The sequence below is a fragment of the Thunnus thynnus genome, chromosome 7, assembly GCF_963924715.1.
Source record: "Thunnus thynnus chromosome 7, fThuThy2.1, whole genome shotgun sequence".
Taxonomy (NCBI): Eukaryota; Metazoa; Chordata; class Actinopteri; order Scombriformes; family Scombridae; genus Thunnus; species Thunnus thynnus.
In genome coordinates this window covers 6937957-6965413 of record NC_089523.1, presented here as the reverse complement: position 1 = coordinate 6965413, position 27457 = coordinate 6937957, and the positions used below count along the sequence as shown (strand labels likewise).

The window sequence follows — 27457 nt, the reverse complement described above, 5'->3', positions numbered from 1 at the left end:
ACAACAAAACAGAAATATCCTGCATCTGTTGTATATATGAATTTGTATCTACACATAATACAAATGCTTACCCAGTGATGTATTGGGCAAGCCTCTGGAGGCTAATAAAAATGGATTACATGGATTATACAATGACTTTCTGTAGTGCATTAGTCAGATCCGACTCATTACCTGTTATTTCTGAAATGCATTTACACTACAGGGGGCAAAATTGAGTTTTCAATGGGGCAGACATCAGAGAATAACAAGAATTATTCCCAAAAATGAAGAATGAGGGAATGTGAAGTAGGGAGTCCCAGAGGACTGTGGATGAACATCATAACAGACACATGGTCACACCAAGTTACAAGATCACATCAAATGTGAGATAAATTAAATATTGAGTCAAGATAGACATAATTAATTGGACAGGCAGTGCAGGGGAAGAGATTTACATGTTATTTTACATGCATACAGTAGTTCTGATTTACACACATATGTTGGGATTGTGACATTTGCCTCATTACAATGCTATACAATCTATCTTTATTCTACTTGGTATTATTTTAAATATTGTCTCTGTAAGTAAACTGTTCCTGTAAGTTGTGAATAAGGAATAAACTGACAGTGGAAAACATGGCATTATTTGTGTTGAAACAGCTGTTTGTATGACATATAAGTTTTAAATTTTACTATCAGGCAATGATGAATAGCATATTCTGTTTAAACGCCATCCTTAAAAATGTGATTACACACTCTGCATGATCTCATTTGCAATACTCGAACCGTCATAGCGTATTCATATGATCAATGTTTTATTTAGAGAGTTGTCACAGGAAGTCTTGCTCTGTATCGTGTCTAACTTGACTCCGGTCTTAGGTCTGCGGTCGATCGCACCGGAGACATCGAAGCGGTGGATTCAAGTGTTTCACCGGTTCTCTGTGGATGTGAGACGCTCAGTTTCTGCAGGTAAGAACAACGTGAGAAACGGTGCTGGATGCACCGTTTTGTGCATTCACACATATTTACATTTTCTATTTGTTTGGTCGTTTTTTTCTACCGTGGTTGTTGATGTGGCATTTAAATATCGACCCGGTTGCTCGCTCGATGAACAGCAACACAAAGCTAATTTACACATCAACACGACGGTAACTTGTCTCAAGTCCAGCACATAGAAGCAACAAGTAACTATAAATAAAGTTAGAAGAAGTCAAAACTAAATACATGTCATTAGCTATTCGCTGCCTTCGTGTGTAGTGTTCTTCAGTCACTTGGGTTGTTTTAGCCGACATGCAAGATTAATGAGTGTAAGCAGCTAGCTAACCGTTAGCTGGTTAACTGATAACGTTAACTGAGCCTCGTGCAGTTAAACATGGTCCACTTTCCAGCACTTCAGTCTCGTTTTTCTTATTGACAAACGCATGCAGCGTTAAATATGATTTTTGAGTTTTTCAGAATCCGCTCTTGAATTCGGCATTCATAGAAAATGTATGGCAGCATCTCCTTAAACAATATCCCAACGTCCACAACTCGTTCCGTTCGCTATCACCGCACTGCTTTGGGACAGAGGTGAATGTAAGATGATATTTCATTTCAATAAGTGTCTTTTTTGGGGGTTATATGTATGCCGAACCAACCAGTGGTACATTTGTATGTGAAATATAAAAGTCATATTTGATGGCTTAAAACCTTCACCAAAAAAAGTCTCACAGCATTAAAGTGCCAGCATTTTGACTGGAGTTTGGTGTGACGCATCCAGAAGCTACAGGTTAGTGTGCGCAGGCAGGTTGATCGGCAGGTTAAGGGGCATATTTGTTGATCCATTTCTGCTTGTTAGTCCATTTCTGCCTGTACCTTGGTTAGACGTAGGCTTGAACACTCCGAGCTGAAAGTATTTTTAGACCGCTTAATGGTAGGGTTTATTGTGTAGGGGTACATTTACTGCAATTTTAGTTTGTTCCTCCCCCATCTTTCATAAAGGTTTCCAAGTCTCTGCCCTTGCACAGACTATTCATGAACATGTATGGCTTCTGGGCTTATGGTGGAAAATGGTACAGACTACCACAGCACTGAATGTGTGTGAGGCACTGGAAAGCTTAGAGCAAGAATGTGAATCAGGTTCAGCAGTTTGATCTTAATAATTGTATAATTTCATTTGGGTAGGATTATATTAACAGTGTAGTGTTTGCTTCTACTGTTTCTTGAAGACTTGGAAATTGATCCATAATTAATGTGGACCCATTGCATTTGCTACACCACTATTTATACAAAATCACCTGACTTCATAACATCAGTGCAGTGATGTACTGTAGATAAATTCTCCACAGATTGTAGCCTTTATGTTTTTTCCCACACATCAACAAAAAGTTGAAGTATTGAGTCAAGTCCTTGCAACATAAAAGTAATAAGGTATTAAAAACCTATTATGTGCATAAAAACACCTCAGACTTTGGCACAAATATTGTCTCTCAGGTTTGCTGCTGTCTCTGTTTTCGTAGTTTTTTTCCATCTGTTACTGTAGAGCCACAGCTGCATCTCGAGTAGAAAAACAAGTTTAAAATTGTTACCACAGTCTATACACTTTTATTGGCTCACTCACTCTTTCTTTCCAGACTACAGGGATGGGCCGTTGTCTGGATGGCTGACGGACGGGGACCTATCACGTGACAAGATGCTGGCTCGTAACCGCTTCCTCCTCCTGGTGGTGGTGGGTGGGGCGGCGCTGGCCATCATCAGTCTCAGCCTCCAGTTCTGTAAGTGCAGAGTGTTTGTTTATTTGTTTGTGCTCTAGTCTGAATGCTTTTACATATCCAGTCTCTCTTTTTCAGATTTGCATTGGAAACAAAACAGTTGTGTTCACTAGAAAAGTTGCATGTTTGTTTTTTTTGCATAAATGAATATCCTCTCCCTGCTTTCCTCTTCAAGAGACCCCATTCATACCAAAACAAAGCCGAATCCCCTATAGACACCCTATAAATATCCAGCACCAACAGCGGGCCTCTGGATGCTCTGAAACGCTCCGAGAAGCTGTGACGACACTCTCACATCTGCTTTGGAATGCCTAGGTGTACACAATATGGTGGCTTTTCCTTATTCAAGTCATTGTTTAGCATCTCCTGTAGGTATTGTCTAGACAGTATGTCCCTGCCAGCCAGAGTGAATGCAAGGAAACCACCGCTCGGTAAATGGAGACAGTCTCCTCTGCTCTGGATGTGATATGCAAGTCTCACAGGCGTGAGTGTAAAAAAAAAAAAAAAAAAAAAAAACCCCAAGCAAAAACCACTAGATAATGAAGCAGTACAAATGGAAATTTGTATGTGGATGTAAAATGTGAAGATTAAGCTATTTTGTGCTGGATTCCTGAAAACTCAATGCAGTAGAAATGTTTTTGGTGATCATAAGCTCGTGTCTGGACAAGCATATAGGATTAGCCTCGCATAAATCAGGCTGGCACGCACTCCCAGGATTATAGTGCAATGCGACAGAGGAGCTGGTATCTAGGACTGCATCTTTGCCAAAAATTTCCTGAACTGTCCTTCATCAGCTTTTTAAAAATACTGTCCCCTCAAATATGTAAGCTCGGGATACCGAAAGCTTTTATTTCTTCTTCGTGTCTCCTCCTCTGTTGCTTTAAATGCAGTGTAAGATCAGATGTGTAAAAAAAGTAGGCTCCTACTCATGTAGTGTTTACACTCTGAGACCCCCAAGTACACACTCGCCTCCCCAGCCATCACTCACTCCCTCCCTCCCTCCTCCTCAGCTGGATAATAATGTGTGCTTGAGCGTGTAAAAGGAGGTTGTTCTGTAAGTTGTTATTAATGCCTCGCTATCAGACCCACTCTCATCTCCTGCTCTGTAATCTTTGCCTTTATAATAACACTCAGAGGCAGAAAGAGAGGCTATAATGAGTGAAACTACCCCTCTTTCCCTGGAAGTGTGTAGGTATTTGCATTCATGCCCGTCTTTGAGATTTGACACCATCTTTTATTTTTCTACATCGGGAAACTATGTGATTAGGTGCTTTCGTAATTAAAGGACATTGTTCTTGGGGGGAAGGTTCACTTTCAAAACTGCCCTCGCTTTTGTTTTTGATCAGTAGTACTGTTTGAGAAAAGCTGCTTTCATAATTTATTCATCAAACATAGAGAAGGATTTGAGCCATTATCCAGGAGAAGCATGGGATGAAAGCGTATGGGATTTCGCGTCATGTTTAATAGATGGTGAGCTTCTGTTTTTGTTCCACTTTTCTCCTTTCGCTCACTAGTCTGTTCTTCTCTTAAATAACCTGCGCCACTCTGTACTCTATCCACGCCTGTCTCCGTGCCCGCTCAGTATATCCTGCCTGCTTTTAAGAGATGCCCATCCCAGCCCACGTGCCCATTATTGTTTGTTGACCATTACCCTGAGAGACTGAGTGACAGATGATGATCGATGGTGAAGTAAATGCTTCCCTCTGGCTCCAGGCTACCTCAAATTAAAACCGGGATGGCTGCACACACAGCTGCCAAGGGCACAATCGCCAGACTGACTGACACTTGGGGGACTCCCAGAGGAAAGTGGCGACAGAGCTCAGCGGCACTCCAGAATAAAGAGCAGAGGGGACAACGGCAGGAGAGGGAATTAAAGTGACTGAAACGCAGATAGCAATTGCAGAGCAATAGAAAGGTAGATGCCCCGCGAGGACTGGGAGAGGCTTAAGCCAAATGCTGAAAAGAATTATAATGAACCAAATGAGATGAGGCATGACAGAGAGAGCAAGCAGTCGATTCAGATTTTTGGTGCGTGGTTTTGATCCATAATCAATCAATTTTAAACTTATTCTATAAATATATTACCTATAATTAATAAATAGAAAGAACAGATGCTAGTTTACTCCAGTTCTCTGTGTGCCACTGTGTCTTCAGTCCACTAAATTGCAATATGAAACATAACTGGCAGTTAGATTAACTGGTAACTCACTGTCTGACCAGGAAAAAGCAGAGAAAAGTGAGAGTACACAGATTTTTTTAACAATCAATTTAGAAGCATGTTACAGTCTTTTAATTATTAATCAATGAATATCTTTTGAAAAACAGAAGTTGGTGTATGTGTTCTGGAGTGAGGGGGGGATAAAAAGGAAGGCATAGCACTATGCTGTGCAGTTACTAGCATTCTGTCTCCAGCAGTGGTGGATACCCTCTTTACTGTCTGCTATAATGCTAGTGTAAGGGTGGACTGTGTAAGAGTGCGGGGCTTTTGAAATAAGAAAGATGGAACCCACCAGAGTTGGCGGAAAATTTTGTAAAACATTGCAGTGTGTTGGTTAGTCGGCTGATTTTGAATGAAGGTTTAACAATACTTAGCTTTCATCTCGCAAAACTATTTATTGAGTTGTTATATTCAAAAACGATTTTTGGAATCTATTCAGGGTCGTAGACGATGAGAATCATGGTACACACCTCAAATAAAACTCTGTTCAGACAGTCTGAAAGCGGTGAGTAATTATTGTGACCTTTCCAAAACAATAATCCATCGACTGGTGTCCTTAAGTGTTAAATGGGCAGAGCTCCAATCTCTTCCAAGCAATTCTTTTCTCCACATTCCTCACATTCTTAACTTGGTACCAGTGTCCATACTCACTGGTGAACCAGAGCCTTCGCCTCTATGCTGGCAGTGACGGAGACAGTGTGCTCTCAGAGAGGGGATGGGAGTGCCACCGAAATCTGCTTCTAATAAAAACACTGCACCAGTGGACAGACTCACAGAATTACACCCCTATTCCATGGTGTTAAATCACAGTGGCACAGCTGGTATTCAACACACATGAGGAAATTAATGACAGAAATAGACTGTGGTGAGGCAGCTGGTTAAGAGATAGTTTTTTTCAATATATTGTTTAGTTTATGAACAAAATAGTGAAAAATACCAATTTCAATATCCTAAAGCACAAGGTCAAGTTGCTTGTTTTGTCTGAATAACAGTCCTAAACCCAAAGGAGTTTACTATCACATAAGACCAATCCTCACATCTGAGAAGCTGTAATCAGGCAATGTTTGGTATTTTTGCGTAAAAATGACTGAAACGATTAATTAGTCATTAAAAATTACGATTACATAACTGAACGTTTAACCTCTACTAAAGAAGAACATGTTATGGGTGTTGTGTGCACTATTACCCACAAAGAAGTGGCGTCACCACCTAGCTCATGTTTTGTTGCAGTGTCTCTCACTTACTCATTTCTTGACTCCAGGGGTGTGATGTCACAGAGGCAGGAAATGCTTTGAGGGGGCAAAATAACCATATTCGTCTAGATAGGGACTTTGTACCCTGAATGGAAATATGTGCTGTTTGCGTTTGGGTCTGTTCAGTAGCTTGCAACAAACTGATGGATTTTAATGAGATGGGATTTCACTGTGAGGCAGCCAGCTTGCTGCAAATGCATGACAAACAGCATTTAAAGTAGTGCAGAGACTTAACAGAGTGAAACTGTGAAAGGAGGCTGTTCAACACCGACTCATTTCCTCTGTGGTATTTAGGATCGAGTATCATTTGAATTTGACAGATTCTGATACTGCTTATTGATTCTGGTTCTTATCGATACCCAATGTCAATTCCAAAATGGTAAAAATATCAAATATTCAGATAGCAAATATCTTTATTCTTTTGAGAGTTTACTTTGACTTCTATTGTTTCATTAAAATAAGTAAATTCAAAATATTATTAACTGAACAGTAGCAAAGCAAATACATACAATAAAAACTTTTTCGTTTGGATGCTGTGGTATTTGACTCCTCAGTTTTCTCTTTGGTCATCTGTTCCTTTATTGCCAAAGAGAAAGGTGTGTCACGGCTAGACTTCTCTGGCTCTACTGGAGGTGCTAGTGCCAGCTGGTGACACACTCGGGCTAGGAGTGGGGCTTTGTGGAAATAGTTTTCAATTCCCAGTCCTAGTGATATTACACAAAATAGTATGGGTTATTGTAGGAAAGGAAGACTGTGATGCAATCTATATTCTCTGAATGCTGAGCTATTCAGCTAAACATACACTGTGCAGATGTATTATGTAGGGGAAAAAAATCCCATCATCCATCAGTTTTCTATTATTCTATAAAGGTGGGTTGTTAGAGTCTATCCCAGCATGCACTGGGTGAGAGACTGTGAACAAGTTGCCAGCACAATCTAACATAATCACTCTCACACTTGGATCTACAGGCAATTTAGAGTTTGAAGTTCACTTAACAAGCATTCATCAGACTGTGGGAGAAAACTAAAACATCTGGAGAACACAGATACGGTGAGAACACACAGGAAGTCTAAGGCTTTTTTGTGAGGTGTTAACTGAGCCGCTGTGCTGCCCTGAAAAAAAAAAGAAGACTCAAATTAAATATCAGATCACACTTGGTATACGCAGATACCCAACATTAAGGGACACGGATCAGCTTTGGGGGCAATCAGGGGCTTATCTGGATATCCCTAGCTTTTGCTGTATTTCCAAGCATTAGTGCTTAATTAAAAGTGCTGAGGAGGATGTTAATCTGTGCTCAGATAAGGTTTGTATCCCTGTGGATTGTTTCTAAAGCCACATGGCTTTGCCCCCTGTAGTTGTAAATAGTTTTGTTTTTGATTAGTACTCTGTGAGCAAGAGATATGTGTAGCTACTAGGGGTGTGAATCTTTGGGAATCTCACGATTTGATTCCGATTCTTTGGTGTCCGATTCCAAAACTGATTCTCGATTTAATGAATAGTCCAGTTTCTTGCTCCAGTATACTGTGTGCCAAACCATTCACTGGCACCTTAATCCACTGAAATACAATATGAAACATGACTGGCAATTAAGATAAATGGTCTGCAGCCTTTTAATTTTTTTTTACGAAGTTAACTGCATTAATTAATGCATTAATTAATTTGAAAGCATCTTACAGTCTCCTGCCTGTGTGAGAATAACAAAGTGAGGGGGAGGTGGAGCGCTCCGCTGTGTTGTTATTAACTTCATGTCTCCAGCAGTGGAGAGCAGCCTCTCTGCTGCACTGTTAGCTCCAGGGACAGACTTCACTGTTCAACACGCTGAGTGGGCGCAGGGTTTCTGAGGTGAAACACACTGAGCACTGACATATTTTCTTCACTTCAGAGTTGGTTTAAGTTGTTTAATGCTGCAGTGTGTGTGTGTGTTGGTCAGCCGCTCTCATCTCATTTGTTTACAGTCACTGCTGATAGCAGTCTCTGAGTGATGGTGTTCAAAGTTTACAATATACTTCACATTTGTCTCTCAAAGGTATTTATTTAGTCATTAAATAAAAAAATGCTTGCAACCGCTGTCTTCTCTGAAGATGAATTAGAAGATAACTCTAGCGTGTGCTTGCTGTAGACTGACCGGGTGCTGCTCTGTCCTCACAGTTGAGTTCCATCAACATCATGTTATTAACTAACATATAGAAAATTGTTTTTTGACATTCGTGAACTGATGCAGAATTGTCCGAATCTTTTCCTCCACCCCTAGCAGCTACGTTTCTGTGCATCTGACATAAAGGTGGGATGTAAGAAGATCTGCTACACCGCAGGCTGCCATGCCCCCCACCCACCCACCCCACCCCACAACACAGTACGTAGTCTGTGTCAATCTTTGTTGCACCTTTTTAGTTTTTACCACAGTGCTACTGGTACAGAACACTTTGGAGGCAGGTAATCGTGGACACATTTTCGTAATTTCAGGCCAAACCACATTCTGTAAGTACCTGTTCACCCCCTGATCATTGCGGTGCGATAGCTGTGTACATTTTTGAGTCTGAACACACTCCTTGCTTATGCCTTCGTGTAAGGTAATGTTGTTGAGTCGAGCTGTGTATGTGTATAATGATGGGTTGACACAGAGGTGGAAGATTTTAATAGGGTGTGCTGTGTTTAGCTCTGTATTTGTGAGTATGGATGGTGCATGTTTATGTGTGTGTGTGTATAGATGTGGAGTGTTAGACCATTTAATGAGTGTCAAACTCACTTCTCACCTTTTGTTGGAGGCAGTCTGACAGCCTCCTGCTGCGTTTGAGAGATCTACTGTCGGTGGATTGGAAGTTGGAAACACATTTTAAGTCTGGTTACTCAAGCCACATTCAGCGTGGGTGTATGAATTCATGAAATCGTGTGTGTGTGTTACAGTATGCTCTATGTACCATTGCTGTGTATGCGCTCGGTAATGTTGGGCAGCCAGTTACAAAAGCCCCATTGTGTAGGTGCCTGTGACTGAGCTGGCCTCCGAAAGTTTGGTTAGTTCAGGCAGGCGTGTGCGTGTGTGTGTGTGTGTGTGTGTGTGGATGGGTAGGTGGGGGTGGCAGTGTATGGGGCACAGAGCGTAGAGGGGTACAGGTTGTGGTAATGAATGGGCTCCAGTATGTGCGGCTGGACCTCAAGCTACCGTGCAGTCGTCAAAATGGTCTCCGCTGTCGCTGCACACCTTCTCTTCCTCCTCATCACTGGTGAGTTTGTCGAGAAATCTTCATATAAAAATTCAGGTCTCTTTAATAAAGACCTAATTACTTAGCATCCAGAAATAGAGACGATCCTCATCTGGATTTTACCACTTGACTTCACTTGAAAGATATTTTGCTGTGCCACTGTATGTGGAGCGCCAACTAAAAGAATGTGGTTGGACTTTTGTTTTTGTTGGTCTTGCATGGAATGTAATTTCTGATTTCACAAGGCAAACATGATGAAGTTTTGTTAAATATGAAGTTTGCTTCCCTCAATCTCTCGAACTGTTCTTAGATATTAAATGAATAGTCATGATTGAGAATTAGCATAAAATGTCAGTTTACTTCCATTTCCAAATCGTTTCAACAGCTTGTGCCTGAAGAGTTTCAGTGTGTCAGCTGCTCAGATGAAGTGCAATAATATAAGGTCTCACTGTCGAAGGGAAAAAGTGAGATTTAGCTGTAGAAATGAGCGTCTGGATCCTCCTTTTAGATGTCGGCTGCCTGACTGAGTCAGACAGCCGGGTTTCAGTTTACACAGAAACTGTCTCAGAAACACTCTTTGTAGTTGTTTTTCTAGTTATATAACATGAAAAAATGTCATGCAACAGCATCTGCATTGTCTGGTGTTCCAGGTTGGTTCAGATACAGTCCCTGTTATAGAGCTTCAACTAACAATGATGTCAGGTAATAGGAAAAAATGACCGTCACAGTTTCCTGTTGCCAAGATGACATCAATTTACAACAAATCCACACATGTGAGAAGCTAAAGTCAGTGAATGTTTGACATTTTTGTTTTCATAAAGGGCTTACACAATTATTATTGAATTTTTCTCAGTACATTTTGCCGACGGACTAATGGATTTTTCCACATTCTTTTTCAGCACTTAGCAGCTTCCCACAGCAATTTATAGAAAAGGTGCCCCACCTCGCCTAAAATTAAGAGAGTCTGTGCTCATGTCAGAGGAAAAATGTGATTAATTGATCGATCACGTTGCATGTTGCAATGTTGGGGGGGGGGGGGGAAGAAAAGTTTTAACAAGTCAGGAAACGGAGATAAAAACTGTCACAATCAGGTGCTGATGTGTGGCAAAAAAAACTCACTGCAGGTCAAACATAAGGCTGAAGTCAGTCGATCGATTACAAACTGTTTTTGATGTTCTTCTAAACCCTTTTAATTTTGCACTTCTCCCTCTCAGGAGTAATACGTTTGAAAATGAAAATAATTCTGACGCAGTGTTCTCAAACTCTCTTAACATAATACATGTGACAGTTAATCAAATGAAAACAAGATCCCGGGAGCAAACTGAAGTGCATATTTGCACAAAATATCTGGTCTGCCACACTGTGGACTTTGTGAATCGGGCTGGAGCGAAGAGGAAGTGGAAAACTGTGTTTGTGACTGTGTGAATGCTAGAGAAAGACAGTATGCACACCACGTATACAGTCACACTCAGAGTAGATGACTTAAGTTTTGAGGTTGTCTAGAAATGAGAAACCATTAGTTCTTTGTGTGTCATGACCAAGCAGGCAGGGGCCTCTCTCTCTCTGTCTCTGCAGCAGCATGTAATATTTGCACAGTTGACTTGCCAGCTTGGATTTCTAATGCGTGTGTGTGACATAAGTAGGATTTGGGTATCTGTCTTGCCAAAGGGGCATGTGGGTTCAACTTCTTTTTCTCCAGAATTGGAGCTTTGTGAATGGGCCTTCCAGTTCCCACAATACCTCTGCTCCTATTGGACCCTTTCTCTCAGGGGTCACAGGTCACTGGTGTCCAGGCAACATGCTGGTAGCAGTGAGGGGTTTTGGGGTACAGAGCTGTTGACATGGAGATGAACTGAGAAAGAATTGGTTTTCTCCAATTTGGTTTTGCTGTCACTGCTCTGTCAGTTGGTCTTTTCTTGTTTCCAGTTATGAATTGCTGCCTGTAAAAGTTTCTTGAATCTATACATTTAACAGTCTCTTGTCTCTCTTTTCCCCCTCTTTATTCCATCACTTGGCATCCTCTCTTTATCTTTTTTTCACTTGCTGTATCTCTCTCCTTCTGTCGTTCTCTCTTCCTACAGTGAACCTGATCCCCACCACTCCCATAGTGGAGGAGCGACCTTTCCAGGCCGCTGATGGAGGTGTCGGGGTGGCTCAGGGGAAGAGCAGAAAGCGAGTGTTCCCGGTGCCTCATACCCAGCAGCCCAACCCCATATCTGAGGCCTACGGCTACTGCAACACCCCCAACCGCACCGAACAAGCTTGGGAGGGTGAGACCTGCACACTGACACGCAAAATCTTACCAGTCTAACCAAAGAGTGCGAGCCAGTGGTTATTTCTTGTTTTTCTGAAAGACTTATTCTGAACTGATTTGAGACCCGCAATAGCTGATGGAATCACTAAATTATTATTTTCAAAAAGTGTCTCAGTTTCAGAGCATTAAAAACAAATTTAGACCAGATGGTGTGCTGAAGCTCTTGGCGTTCACAGCACAGACCTAATTTTGCCTTTTAGAAATTACCTGGTAAAAAACATAACACAGATCTGAGATGTATTGTTGACAATAAATGCACGAATGAATGAGAGAAAATGGTTTTGTCGGAAGAAAAGACAAACAGCGGAACAGAGAGCGAACAATGCCAAACGGAAGGAAGTGTGGCTGGAGAAAATCTTCCAGTCTGCGCACAAGAACTTCTAAAGCAGTTTACTGGTGTTAAAGAATCATTTGAACAAAAGTTTGATGCCTTGAGCGAAAATATGAAGAGTCTGAAAAAGACTTCCGAGTGAATTGGTGAATTGGCCATTTAGAGGACCTCCAAGATACTCTCACTAAAACGACCCGAGATCTCTCCAAAATAGTGCAACAGTTAAAAACTAAAGTCCTGGAATGCCCGGGCAGAAGGAATAAGCTGGTGTTTGTGGGTTTAAAGGAGGGCCTGTTGGAGTCTTCCGAGCCTCTTAAAGAAATGGCAACAGTCCTCCCATACACATTAGATCTAGATGAGTCAGACCAGGTACCAGAGGTGGAGCGGCAGCATAGAATCCTATAGTCCATGTTGTTCTTAAGACTATAGATCTGTGAGTGCTGGTGTTTTGCTTGTTTTGATCCTTGCCACAATAGTGCACCCGATACTTTATTCAAGATTTGGAGCTGTGCGTGCAACTACTGTTCACTTATTACAAAGTAGTCCTGATATTATGATGTATCTACCTTCCTTGTCAGGAATGACTTCAGGGGTTTGAATGAGGTAGTTTTAGCAATCAAGATACTGACACCTCTAGAGGCTCTATTACTGGAGGCAGAAAAAAAACTTGCTCCACCCACCTCTCTTTTAATTTTACAGATTCATCTTCATTCAAGTGAGATTCTTGTATCATAGCTATGTCACATACCAGGTATTTCAAATGTGAAAGTATTTTATAATGTTTAACTTTGTTTGATAATCCATTGACATTCCATGATATCATCTTAATAATAATCAATCCCACATTTCACATAATTCATTTTACAAGTGACTCCCAAACTCATTTCAATCAGTTTACACTGTTCCTCTGACGTTACCATAACACAGCATAAACACAACACAGACAACACATAATATAGGTACTCATTCTGGGTCCTCTGTCCATGATCCAAGAGTGACTCGTCACTCTAGCATTGCCAGATGTTGCATCAATTTTAATTTCAATATTTATCCATTATTCTCCCTGGAATAAGAAACAGCAGAAATTGTTCATATTTGTCCAGCGTTGATAATGAGGAAAAGAAAGAAAAGATTAACAGCAAATTATAGACTTTAGGTTCCCATTGTAGATCAAATCAATTCACTGACCTGTAGTCCATATTGTTATTAACCAAAAGCGGTTGAGACACGTTTTAGCAGGTCTTGATGCACCTCTTCAGGAGTTTTTCCCCACCCAGTGTCACCAGTAGTCTGGATGGGTAAAGCAGGCCAAAGCATATATTTGCATCCCGGGGCATCTTTTTCAGGTCTGAATAAGCAGCACGTTGCTGTTGTATCTCCACTGGAAGATCCAAGAATATGTAGAAAAGTTTTCGGTGCCACTTTAATCCTGTCTTTGACCTTGGTGCTTTGAGGATGTGTTGTCGGTCTCTCCACTTCAGCATGCGGACAATGTACAGTCTTGGTGGTTGCGATGGCCCCGGTTGCAGGATTATTATTATATACTTTAATACTTTTATTGTGGACTAGCTGAAACGCATTTGTTTTTGTCCACAATAAATAAAAAGTCTATAGATCTGTGAGTGCAAGTGTTTTGCTTCTTTGTAATAAGAAAATGGTGCTCTCCAATATCTATATTCCTATCACTGAGCAAGCTAATTTTTTGACAAAATTGAGTGTTCTATTATCAAGGTTCTCGGACATTCCAACATTAATTGGTGGAGATTTCAATGTAGCAGCTCAGCCAAGTGTTGACCGGTCCAAACAGCCTTTGCCAACTGACGGCACGCTTACACAAGATCAAACGTATAAAACTAGTTCAAAACTTACTAAAGGAAGTAATATGAATCAGAGTCATTTTAATTTAAAGCAATTTTTTTTACTAGTATATGTGTAACCTCGGTTAAAGATGCAGACAAAAATGAACTAGAGGAATGTATTACAGATACAGAGGTAAAATCGGCTATAAAATGTCTAACAGTAAGACACCTGGAGAAGACGGATTTAGTATTGAGTTCTACAGATGTTTTCAGGATGTATTGACTCCTTTTCTTACAATGTTATATAATGATATTATAATGTCTCAATCAACGCCTGTCAGCATGCGAAGACCCGTAAATTCAAAAATACCAAAGCCTGGCAAAGATCATATGCAGTCTGCTTAGCAATGACTTCAAGTTTTTTTGCTAAAATACTTGCAATGTGTCTTAAAAGAGTGGTCCCCTCCTTGGTCCATTTTTACCAAGTGGGATTTGTAAAAGTCTATGATTCCTCAAGTAACATGAGAAGGCTCTTTCACATAATGCACAGAGCTGCTTCACCTCACCATTCAGTGGTCATGCTATCACTGGATGCTGAAAAAGCATTGGACAGGATTGAATGGCCATATTTATTTCATACTTTAGGAAGATATGGCTTTGGACCTATATGTATGCAATGGATTAGGGTGCTTTATTACAAACCACTTGCCTGTGTTAAAACAAATGGAATTGTGTCTTCGTCCTTTCAGCTAACTTGATCAGCAAGGCAAGGATGTCCAGTCTCATCCTGCCATGTGTTATTAGAGCTAACCAACAAATAAGCAGTTTTAATTAAAATGGATATTTTTTTTTAAATAAATACATATGCAGATGATATGTTATTAACTCTTTCAAATCGAGCAATCTCAGTGCCACACTTATTTAAGCTCATAAATGAGTTTGGCAACCTTTCGGGATATAAAGTAAATTAGAACAAGAGTGAAATGACTCCCCTGCATGACTTTTCCAGCACATCTTGCTACAACCCACATAGTTTGGAAGACAGAGAGAGTGAAATCTTGGTATTAATATAACTTTCCCCATTGACAAGACATTTGAGATAAATGGTCCTAAGAAGATCTTACCAGATGGGTAACACATCCGCTATATTTGTGGGGCAGAGCAGAGTAATAAATAAAATGAATGTTTTCCCCAGACTGTTTTTTATGATATCTTTGATTCCACTTACATTTCCTGAATGTTGGTTTAAAGAAATTAAAAAGCTTTTTACAGTGTTTCTTCGGGGGAATAAAAAAAACAAGAATCTGTTTCAATAAGCTTACAGAGCATAGAAATAAAGAGGGGTTAGGGATACTGGAAATATATACATATTATTTGGCCCTTAATGGCAAATAACCCATGCTCTGGACCTATCAGGAACAGTGTGAGGTCAGATGCTGGATATGGCTGGAACAGAAAATTGTTGATGAGAGTAAGATCAAATATCCCTTTCTTCTTTGTGGTATTGTACAAAGGTCAATACAAACATTAAGAAGCCCAGTTATTAGTTTTTCATGTGAAATTGCAAAGATAATCCAAAAGAAATGTGCAATCAATGGATTGGTGTTGCCTTCATGGCCATTATGGGAGAACCCATTCACTGCTGGAGGGAAGACTCTTATTAGTCTCTTATTGTTATTATTACTTTGCTGCCTTTATTATTATTATTATCATTATTAATAATATTAAAGTGGAAAAGTCATAATGTTAGTAACAAATACAGGCACAGTATCTAAACTTAAGAGACTTATATTTCTCTCCTCCTGTAGTGCCATGAATAAAATTAAATTACAATGGCAACGTGATCTGGGAAAATACCTACCACTAGAACAATGGGACACTATAATGCAATATGCAAATTACTCATCAAAATGTTTTGGATATAAACTTATACAGATGAAGATTTTATATATACTTAAGCTGAATAAAATGAATCCGAATATGTGAGACCTATGTTGGCATGGCTGTGGAGATAGGGGAACTTTAATACATATGTCATGGAATTGCCCAGAAATAAGACAATTTTGGGTAGGAGTCCAAAATATGTTGTGTTTAATATTAAATGTGGATGTATTACTATATCCAGAAGTGTGTTTGATAGGAGTTAAAGTGGATGGATTGAAATCTGCAGTGACACAACACCTGATAACATTAGTATTCCTTTCTGTGAAAAGGGTCATTCTTATGAATTGGGAAGTAAGGAAATCAAACAAATTTCAGTGTTTGAATTACTGGCTAAAGGTAATGATAATGATAGAAGTGCAGCCTCAGCCCTGCAGGGGCTTTATAGAGGTAATGGACCATGGACACTTATAAAAGAGACATAAATAAATAATTAAAAAAAGAGACATTTAGTTTAAGAAGTGTTTTGACTGTACAAGATATAAAGCCAGTAAAATAAATAGAAACCTGAACCTTGTATGTAGAATGGAGAAGTCCTGTCAAGAGGGATTGGTGATGCAATGATCTCTCCTAAGCAAGTATATCATATTTATATCTTTTTGTCTATAATCTCTGGCATACTGTCCTTATGTTGTGTATTTGTGTTTTCTGTATGTGGTCTTTTGTAATCATAAAATGTAAATTAAAAAAACAAATAGACCAGTTCTCCTGCTGCTAGAGTGATGGACAGTATGTAAATACTTAATATAGTATTCATTTCAGGACTTGGGGGATGTGTTTGCAGATTGCATCATCCATAATACTGCAGTGCTTTCTCTCTAAAGCACAGTACTGTGGAGACCCAGGCGACCATTCAAATGTCCTTCACCGCCTGAGACAAGTTGTACCAGTCACCACCAATTAAACCTATGCCTTCTTTTAGATTTTGATTAGAAGTTATTGAAAATCAATCACGAACCATTGTTTTTTTCAGGTGGGTTTAGTTTCCTTGTGACATGCTCGTTTGTCCTGGTCTCTCCTGTCTTCTTAATTTAATGTTAAACACACACTCACAGCCCAGAGTCCATTCTTTGCAATCACAGACAATGAACGCTTGATGTTTCTTGAGTGCTGCTGCTAAGGTGGCATGATTTTCTAAATAAACATTTCATTTTATAAGAATTGATGTGCATAAATTCCCCTGTATTTGGTTGATGTATTGAGTTGAGCACCTTCTCTGCAAGTCGATAGTTGTGATGTAGATTTGATGGAATCCAGCAGAACTACAGTAGGACTGTTACATTGTTAAAAGACGCGTTCACAACTTCAAAATCAAAGTTTATCTTAAAACAATAGTCAGGTGCCCAAATGAACATTGAAACATGTTTTTCTTGCCATAATCACTCCTCCTGTTCATACTGACAATTAGACAATGCACTTACAATGTAAGTGAATGTGCAAAAATGTATTTAAAAGTTTACCTGAAGCTAATATGAAGCATCAGCTGTCCAAATGAGTCAAATCTAGTAGATATATTTCAGTCTTTTTAATGCCAAAGCCCCTCTTTTTGTTACTATACTTCCACCGTAGTTCAACAGGAAACACTGTCTGAGGAAACACAAAGAGGGAATTGGATGCTAAAAAGACTGTAAATGTGGCAGATATCCACTTGATATGGCTGACACAGCCTTGTATAAGCTTCAGATCAACTTATAAATACGTTTTTGCAAAAAATGATTGTGTGGACACATTTTGGCCCCCATCATTGTGTACACTTGCTCTGTAAGTTCTATTAGATCCTCCAGAATATCCTCTATACAAGATTGTACCATACCATTTTGTCGCACTGCATTTGGGCAGTCAGCTTTCTGTGTGAAAGCCACAACTCAGTGGAATGCCCTACCTGATGATATGAAGAACTGTAGTTCTATCAATACATTTAAGGCCATATTAAAAAATCAACTAAAGACGAATCAGCTGTGTGACCACTGAGTCTAGTTTACATTATTCATTTTTAATTAACATTGTGGGTGTATGTGATGTGCTGTTGCGTGTAGCTTTATATTTTGTATGGTGTGTTGTTTGTGTTTGTTTGTTTGTTTTTTTTTTTTTTGCTTTGTACTGTTTGTTGTTGTATGTTTTGATTATAATGGACTACGGATGCAAATTAGCTTCAAGCTAACTCCGGTGCTGTGCATCATTTATGCTTAATACTGCACACTGTCCTGTTCAATAAATCAAATCAAATCAATCACTTACATTTAAAGTGCTTTTGCATACATGAAATGATGCTTAAAGATTAGAAAAAGAACTGTGAAGAACAGAAATTTGAATCTTTTGGTGTAACACCAGCACACAAGTGTAGTGCAGCAGCCCACACATGGTTTCACTCACTATGAAAATCCAGTCACCAGAGGCTTCTCTGAATCATAGGGACCAAAAAGGATTCATGACTTATTGACACACTGAGGGAGACAGAGAGATGTTGTCATTATTATAACCATTTCTGACCAATAGCGCTGTTTTTTATTTGACCTTAGATGACTTGAAAATCTCTTAACATTCATTCGCTACACTGAGCAAAGTGAATCATGTTAATAATGTGGGATACATGCATTTATAGACGGATAATGATGGTGGTGATGGTGGTCATCATATAGATTGATTGAGTCTTCTCTTGCAGGTCACAGTCCTGCCGACTACAAACTGCTGTCTGTGCAGGTGATGATTCGCCATGGAGACCGCTATCCACTGTACTCCATCCCCAAGACCAAGCGGCCTGCCATCGACTGCACTCTGTCTGTTAACAGGTACACACACGTTTCATACATGTAGCAGTCAGAGAAATGTTCTCTCCATTTGTTCTTGTTTTCCCTCAGCTGTTCCGAAGAGGCTGAACATGTTGAAAGGGATCTTTAGTGACTGATTACTTTGCCGTGTACACCCCTAGACGTGTTGTTTTTGAGAATGATGTGGACATTATCAAAGTGACTGAAGTGTAGCAGAGTGAAAAAAATCATAAAAATACAAATTCTTTACAAGATCTGGCAAAGAGGAACACTTGCAATGGTGCAGTGCCTGAGAGAGCTCAGGAAAATGCCTGCCAAAGAGGACAAAACACAAGCAAATGAAGAGAACATCACCACCACTTAAACAACACATATGTCACATAAATAAAATGCTGCAAATAGATAAGACACAAGCAAATTGCAACATATGTGGCATTAAGAAAAACAAGCAAATAAAGAAACAATTCAAGTGTAAGTTATACCCTACAGTATAATGTAATCCAATACAATGACCCTGGAATAGAATGTACAATTGTGAAGCTTATAGTGTTCACTTTTTCTGTGAGGCTCTGTTCAGCATTTAGTTGATACAACTCTATGGTCTATTTTTCAGTCTAAAATTTAATTGCATACTTAAGGTTTATTTCACAGGGACGACACCAAATGATGCAAATGAGCCAGTTACTCTAGAAGGAGATTTTTCCTCTGTAGTCCCTGAGGTCCTTAAGGTGTGAGATGATAAAAGGCACCCTACAAATCAAATCAAAATACAGCACACATAACAGAATACAGACAGAAATGAGTGATGTTATAACCCTAGACAATATAAATGAAAATAAAAAGACACACAAAACAACAGACAAATATGTACATGAATGCATTGAAAGGCATTCTTACACATGCACGGCTTCAAGCCCACAGTTTTAATTAAACCAGGTCAGAGAAAAGAGTATTGAAGCTGGCTTCTTGAGCAGCGACTCTCTCCCAGCTGTGAGTTCTGGCCACCTCTGTCTAATGCCTGATGGAAAGTTGGTGGGTGCACACCCAGTGAGAGAGTAAGACACTGATAGAGCCCACCAATTACTGCAGCAGCCTTTGATATCCTTCTACAAAGACTGCTGGGTTGATAACTGTCAGAAAATGAGCTCAGTGTGTTCAAGAGAAAATGGTTGTAGATACCTTTTTGTGAGTTATTTGTGAACGCTAATCAATTAATATGTATTACATTTGAAATCTCAGGACCTGGATAGGCATTGAATATTCAGCTCCAGTGAAGAAGATATATTTCTTTGTCTTTTAACTCTGTGTGTTATTGCATGTGTCAGCTGTGGCGGGTGGGTTTGGTTTGCTACATCTGTTCTGCTGCGCTTTGGTGCGGATGGATACACGCACATAAACACACATATTTGCATGCTCTCAGACAACATGCTCATGGCCATGCTCTCAGAGCAGCTCTGGAAAGGCAGAAATGTGGGTGGAAAATACACACACACACACAAATTAATATCATTATCTCTTATTCATTATTCTTCTTGTCTGTATCTTTCTGTAACTGTTATCACTTTCTCTGTGCTCAGGCAGGCTCTGCTGCTCTTTCAAGGGGGCTAGATGAAAGTCCCTGATAGGATGTTATTAAAAGCCGATGTACTTCAGCTTCAGAAGATGTCTGAAATCAGCACTTTCACACCCAGTTTCTCTGTGCACTGTTTACTTCCATTTATGTGAACTCTGATCATACATACAGATGTACTATCATAGTATGCACTTAACAACACACACTTAAAGCTTGAGTGCAGTGCTGTTACATGTAAACGAACGTCCGTTACATTCAAGCCCTTATCAAACGACTTCACACAATGCTGATTAAGCCTATCACCGCCAGATAAATCTCTGTATTTTGCAGTTTACAGAGTTTTTAAATCTGGCGTCTGTGGTGGCATTCCTGTGCTGGCGCACCGGTGGTGATACGTTTTACGTTAACCAGCAATGACTGTTTTGCCGGAGCTGAAAGGCGCCCATAGAGCATGCGCACCAGAGACTTCCGCCAGCCGAGCTGGCCAACCTCCAGTTTAGCCCTTGCGAACTTGAGGGATAAAATAATTTAATTGTGCGACTTTTCAAAAGGATCAAATTCATTGTAACACTCAAAACAATTTATCCACCGTTTTACAGCCGCAACAGTAGCGACGGGAACTGGCTCATGCATGGACTCATAGAACTGGAGTTACATCCAGTATTTACTCTCACTGCCAGAAGGGGGAGACACAAGTTCCGTACTGCAGGTTTAACACGTCAACATTTTTTGACTGAAAATTTAACTTGGTATTGACGTGTGCACCCAGAATCCTCTTGGATGCTTTATTTTAACCATATGGTCAATAAATTCCCTGTAACCAATCCCCTTTTTCTGGGTTGTGTACCTGAGTTCAGATTTAGCCAATTACTTAATGGATTTCACTGCTGCCACATCAGCTTTGCACATCTGGACAGAGCGGCTTGGCTGTAATCTTTGGCACAGTGGACACACAGTTGCATTTCAGATTGATATGACGCACTTGATCTGACCATGTACATTTGATTATTAGATATTTTAGATACCCTTGATCTTTGATCTTGAGCTGAAAGTAGGTCATCCAGCACACAAGCCTCTTATGATGGAGGTTAGATTCCATTTAGAAAATGACTGAAACTGAAAGATAAGAGCTTTTTAAGTAAAGAATAAAACTTGGATCAAGAATATATGAAACTGATACTGAGGTGACTGTCAGACTTGCAATAACAGAATGAATATTTTTGGTCATGGTATGTTTGGATTTATCTTTGTAGGAAGAGTTAGTTCTTCATTATTAAACCAATTGAATTAAAAGCCAAATCTAACTTGCAAAGATACAATGACGTGCATAATGTTATTATGTACTGTAATTCTTACCCCACTGCAATGGCAAAATGCACAGTCAGAATCCATCCAACATCGTGATTCATAATGAGGAGACAGAAAGCAGAGGTGACATGAGCAAACTTATTTTCATCATCCAGGGACCTTTTTAAATAATGCACATATGATATAAAAGGATTGAAATATAAAACTATAATCCCATGCTAAAATTTCATATTCTGCATTCAACATTTTACATTGTTTAGCAATGTAATTTGTAGTGTTTTGTACATATCAGATATGTCTGCTTATTCTGCATCATTATATTTTACAGGAACAGAAGGATCCCAGTATGATTACACTGTTCCTCTTACGATGTTCAGAATACTAAGATGCTAATAATAATAATGCTTGTTAATAGCATCTTGGTATTGTTGTCATGCACAGTGCTAAATAACAGGATCGAGTCTAGCATGTGAAGTGCTCCGAATATTCAGACAATACACAAGTATCAACACATGCTAAATTCACTGAGAACCACCTCTTCAACCAGAAAGGAGGAACCGAGCAGTGAAGTGTGGAACCTGGTGTGACCTGAGGTTGCACCGAAAACATGACCATGTGGCCGCCTACTCTTGTTTCATAGGAATAAGAATTCCACATCTTTTATTCATTAAACAACAGGAAGCCTTACTTTGTGTGGGGGAAAAAAAAATAATCATGATTCCACAGTGCACATTTCACCATCATTAGTAGGAAGTGTGGATGCTCATGTCTTCCTTTTTGTAATGACTCCTGAACTTTGATGTCAAGCTTTCATTCTCATCTTCATCACCTTGTGCCAAACACTTTTCCCTCCCACATCTCTCTCCCTGTTTCGACACAGCAATCTTGCGTCTGGGATTCAGTACAATATTTATCTTTAGGGCAGAGTCAAGTTTCGAGTAGGATGAAGAAACAAGCAGAGAAAAACTCTTTGTGTAGAGAAAAGGCTTGATGTTACTAAGATACCATTATGAGGCTGCATGATTGTAAGTGTGTTTGAATTATTTGTGTTTAGAATGTGCTTGATATGCAGGGAGAGAACTTTAAAAGCCTATTTTATATTTCCGTATGTCCTAGTAATTATGCAGGTAGTTCTGTTTTTATTTAGACCAGGGTGTAATTACAAGGATGTCTGTGTGTTTGTGTGGGTGCGCACGTGTGTGTGCGCGCTGGCACCAGCTTGCCGACCCACTGTCTCCGTCTGCGGTTAACTGAGCTCTCTTCAGCGAGTATCGTCTCCACCCTATTTCCTCTTCCTCCTCCACCAGTACAGCCTTTGTCAAGGTTTTTTTGTTTTTCCATCATCGCTTGTCGTTCTGTTCCAGTCATCCCATTTACTTTCATTTTAGTCAAGCACACACTCATTTCCTCTTCTGTTTATTTATTCCTCTCTCTCATTTATCCTGCCTCTCTTTCCTCATCTGTCCATCCCTTCCTCGCTAATCTCTTCCCCTGCCCTATCCAGTGATAATAATCCCTGCTTAATGTAATTGGACTCTGTAATCTTTGGTTAGAAACAATCAGCCTAATAGACAGCCTGGCTGGCTCTTTGTCCACACTAGTCGTCCATCTACTGACATCCAGTCCCCCACTGTAGCCAATTAAATCTAGATTGTCCCAAACTTCCCACAGCCAACTGATTTGCCGAGGGCAGAGCTGAATAGAGTACGAATGAGCATACTATCTTACTCGTTTCTGCAGTCCCATGTGCTGTGTGGTTGAATATATTATTATGTAAGTGAATAATAAAGTGTGATAATTCAGAGAGAGGCGGGTGGATAGATGGTGACAACAGCTGCTGATGCAACGTGACAACAAAAGGAAATAAAGCCTTCAAAAACAGAAAATGTAGGCTAGTGTTTTCAAACACATGCACATCAGAGAAGTGCATTGAAGCTTACGTCCTTTTACTTTTTATTTGGACAAAAAAAAAAATGGAGATTCTGTTGCAAAAGCTGCAGCTGTGTGATTGTTTATAATGTAGTGGTTGGCTTTAGATGCCAGATTATGTGTACTGGTCAGTCACACAAATCATGAGTTTTTTATGGTATGTTCATGATCCAGCCCCATGATCACTATGGAAACCGTGTGTCTGCACGTCCACGGATGCCCCCTCCAGACTGGCTTCTTTAATCTGAGTGAGCTGAGCTGCAGCTCCCACAGATTTGTTATATTAAACTGTAATCTTCAATCATCTCTAATCTATCAGATCACCCACTGCTCCTCTTGCTGCCCTCATCCCTGTGTGTGCCAGAGTGTGAGTGTGTGTTTGTGCTTGCATGTGTATATATGAGTGTGAGTCCCATGGCAACAAAGTCTTTCATCTTTTTATATCCACATCTCCCACATACCCACCCACACATACTGAACAGTGCTGTAGCCCCGCAGTGTTGTGTTAGAGAGACATCTGGTGGTGGATGCTGGGAGTAAGTTTCACATGCTGTCAAATAGTGAATATATAAAGATCCTGTTGGAAGTGAAACATTTAGTTGATAAATCCATAAGTCAAAGGACAGAAAAATAATCACCCAGTGTTGATTAATAATTGAATTAATTTTTCAAGCAAAAAGCCAAATATTCCCTAGTTTCAATTTCTCAATTGTGACTATTTTGCTGCTTTTTTCCTTATGTGGAAATAAGTTGAATATCTTTGGGTTTTTGAGTGTTGGTTGGACAAAACATTTGATAACATCACCTTGGGGTTTTCACAGTTTTTTGTAGTTTACAAGTTTTCTGTATACTAAAAATAAATATGTCATTGACCTTCCTTGTGTTACATATTTTAACTATTAAAATGACCAACAATTGTCAATTTGATGTTCAGTACTATTGTACAATCACTGTATTTGTCATAGGGCTACAAATAATTGTTTTCATTACTTTTTGAAAAATCATTGAATTGTTTTGTGTTTTAAATGATAGAAAATCATGAAAAGTCTGAGGTGATGTCTTAAATCTGTTTGTCTTCCCAACAGTGCAAAGCTGTGGGACGACAAAAGATATCAAGTTTACAATGATATAAAACAGACAAAAGCTGCACATCTTCACATTTGAGAAGCTGGAATCAGCACATTTTAACTTGATTAGATAAAAACCAGAAACCAGTTTCTTAATATGACATGAGGTTTGTGGGTGATGCATGAAAATACACAGCTTAATTGTGGAGGATTCTGTTTCAGCTCAAGCGAAGTGTGTTGATCACAACAGTGTTAGAAAGCAATAAAACTTCATAAAATGTATTTGGTTCTCATTCCATCAGCATGTTCCTCAAAATATGATTTATTTGTTGCCATGAGATTTGACACATGGGCTTCATGTGCCCACAGACAATAAAACAGCTGCTGTAACTGCTTCACTGAAGCAAACTGTAGTCCTGCTCTTTAGTGTATGTGGAGCTGTGTGATGGTATCTTCTGGGCCTTAACACATTAGAAAAAGTTGTAAAAACAAATGTTTGCCTCTGTGTAGCGCATTAGTTTTCATAATTGTATAGGTTGAAGTGGATTATTGTTCAAATACAGTATAACTTTTAGTTAGTGTTACCATCAGAAAAGTTACAGCTTTAACAGCAGAAATGAATCTTGCAGCTTCTTTCTGCTGGTTTAGAATGCTAATGAGGCTGTGTGTTCTTTCTAACTCCCTCACCAACTATAGGAAGCCTTCCCACTCCCTGCTGAACTCCTTTATCACTCACATGGGTCAGGGAGGACGTGGCCACTGGGAGTCCCCTTTGAGCTCTGTCCCCCGCCTGCCCAACCACAGTGCCTGTGAGATGGGAGAGCTCACACAGACAGGTAGGCAAGGAACATTTCACTACAGAGACCAGACACCACACTACAGAGATCTCACCCAACTAAAACTCAACTTTCACAGCTTTCATAACAAGTTAATGTCTCATGTCAAGCATCAGAGCCTAGTGTCATTCTTGACATTCTTCTGATAGTCATGCAAACTCATGCAAATCTCGACTTCAACCTTTTTCCAGGTGTGGTGCAGCACCTGCGCAACGGGCAGCTACTCCAGCAAGCCTACAAGCGCCACAATCTCCTCCCCTCCAATTGGTCGCCCCGCCAGTTGTGGGTGGAGACCACAGGTAAGAGCCGCACTCTTCAGAGCGGACTAGCCTTCCTCTACGGTTTCCACACTGACTTTGATTGGACAAAGCTGACTGTGCATCACCAGTGGAGCACGTTGTTCTGTGGCTCGGCCTGCGACTGCCCCGCCAGGAACAGATACCTGGAGGAGGAGCAGAGGAGGCAGTATCGGCTCAGAGTGGCCGATATGGAACTGGAGAGGACTTACGCCGATATGGCGCGCACTTTGGGTCTGCCCACCCGCCAGCTCCGAGCTGCAAACCCCATTGACTCTCTGCTGTGCCACCTGTGCCACGGCCTTTCTTTCCCATGCGTTCCCATGGCAGATACTGGTAGTGGTGGGTGTCTGACAATGGCACAGTTTGCTGTGATTCGTCGGCAGCAGCTAGATGACGAGATGGATCGGAGAAGAGCAGGACTGTACCATAAATACGCCATTCTGGCTATGTACCCTTACCTCAACCGAACAGCCACCAAGATGGAGCGAGTCGCCAAGGGCAACGAGGCTGGCCGGCAACCGCGAGCAGGAGGTGAAGAGGTGTTCACCCTCTCCTCAGCTCATGACGTCACCATGGCCCCCTTGTTGAGCGCCCTGGGACTAGAGGAGGCCAGGTTCCCACGATTTGCAGCAAGAGTGGTCTTTGAACTGTGGAAGAGTCCCCCAATGACTCAAGGACAGTCAAAGAAGAGAGCTGGCAAAGCTGAGAAGTCAAAGGCGAAAGATGGGGAACTGTTCATCAGGGTACTGTACAACGGCGAGGATGTGACATTTCACACCACCTTCTGTCGCTCCCATGACCGCCACGCCAGCCAGCCACTGTGTCCTCTGAAGAACTTCTTGTCTTTTGTCAGGAGAGACATGTTCAGTGTTGTCAATGCTACTTCCTACCAGGAGGCCTGCTACAGACGCCCTGGTTGACAGATGGAAGGGAGGGTGTTTGAGTAAGGGCGCAGCATTAAGAGTTGACAGATGGTTGTATTTTCCTTGTTTTTTTTTTTTTTTTAAAGTTGTTTTCCACTTTTAAAGATGTTGCACTTTTATGCTGCTCATAGTGTCTTAAAACGCCACATCTTTTTTTACATGTAGTTTTTAACATTGCTGAGCACAAACTTGAGTGGCAAACACCTACTGTATATCATATCTTGGTCAGAAGTTTTCATGGGCTCAATGTTTAAATTATATGGTATCAACACTTACACCTAACCTCAGCTTCTAACCTGAGAGCTTCTTCAAAATTCTGTTTTGAATATTGTATATTTTCTCAAACATATTTGTATGGTATAAATAATTCAAGGGAAGCTGTATGGCACTTAGCCACTTTATTCCTACATTCCATAATACCATGGAATATTAAAACTCCACTATTCCCAAATGCCTGCTAGAAAAGGGAATATTAAAGCTGGAAATACTGTGCTGGATTAATCATTCTTGGGAAATATTTTGTATATAATAATCTTTTCAATGAAAAATCTACATTGGGCTAGTTTGGGCCATTACTCAATAAGTTTAACTCATTTGTCACTTAGCATTTCTTTAAGTATGAATGTTTATTCATTGCTGTAGCTCTGTTAGGCTTATTTATCTGTTTTTCTCCCTTCAGTTTCTAAAAATTTACTGCGGTACTTTGACAGTGACAAGTGATATCATTTTTGTTTCTTTTTTAATATTGATTTTAATTTTTCTTTTTAAGGGATGTGACACTGTTGTTAGACCATTCCACTACAGTATATGAGACAATATCAATTGGTGATATAACCAATAACATTCCACTTTTTGTTTTTGTTTTTTTTGCTTGAAGGATACTGAATCTGTAAGTGGTTCATTCTCAACAGACCTTTATACTGTAAAGCACATATGGAGTAAAATAAATACTCTCATGTTGTCAT

The 27457-nt window shown here is 40.1% G+C and overlaps 1 protein-coding gene across 1 annotated transcript; it reads left to right on the top strand.

Annotated features, from left to right (window-relative positions):
- Nucleotides 1–826: 826 nt before the first annotated feature.
- On the top strand, nt 827–27457 carry pxylp1 (2-phosphoxylose phosphatase 1). Its single transcript, XM_067594037.1, has 6 exons — nt 827–948; nt 2592–2732; nt 11486–11674; nt 18452–18578; nt 25131–25270; nt 25462–27457. Exons 2-6 carry the CDS (start codon nt 2651–2653, stop codon nt 26487–26489), a joined length of 1566 nt encoding a protein of 521 aa, XP_067450138.1. The 5' UTR covers nt 827–948; nt 2592–2650; the 3' UTR covers nt 26490–27457.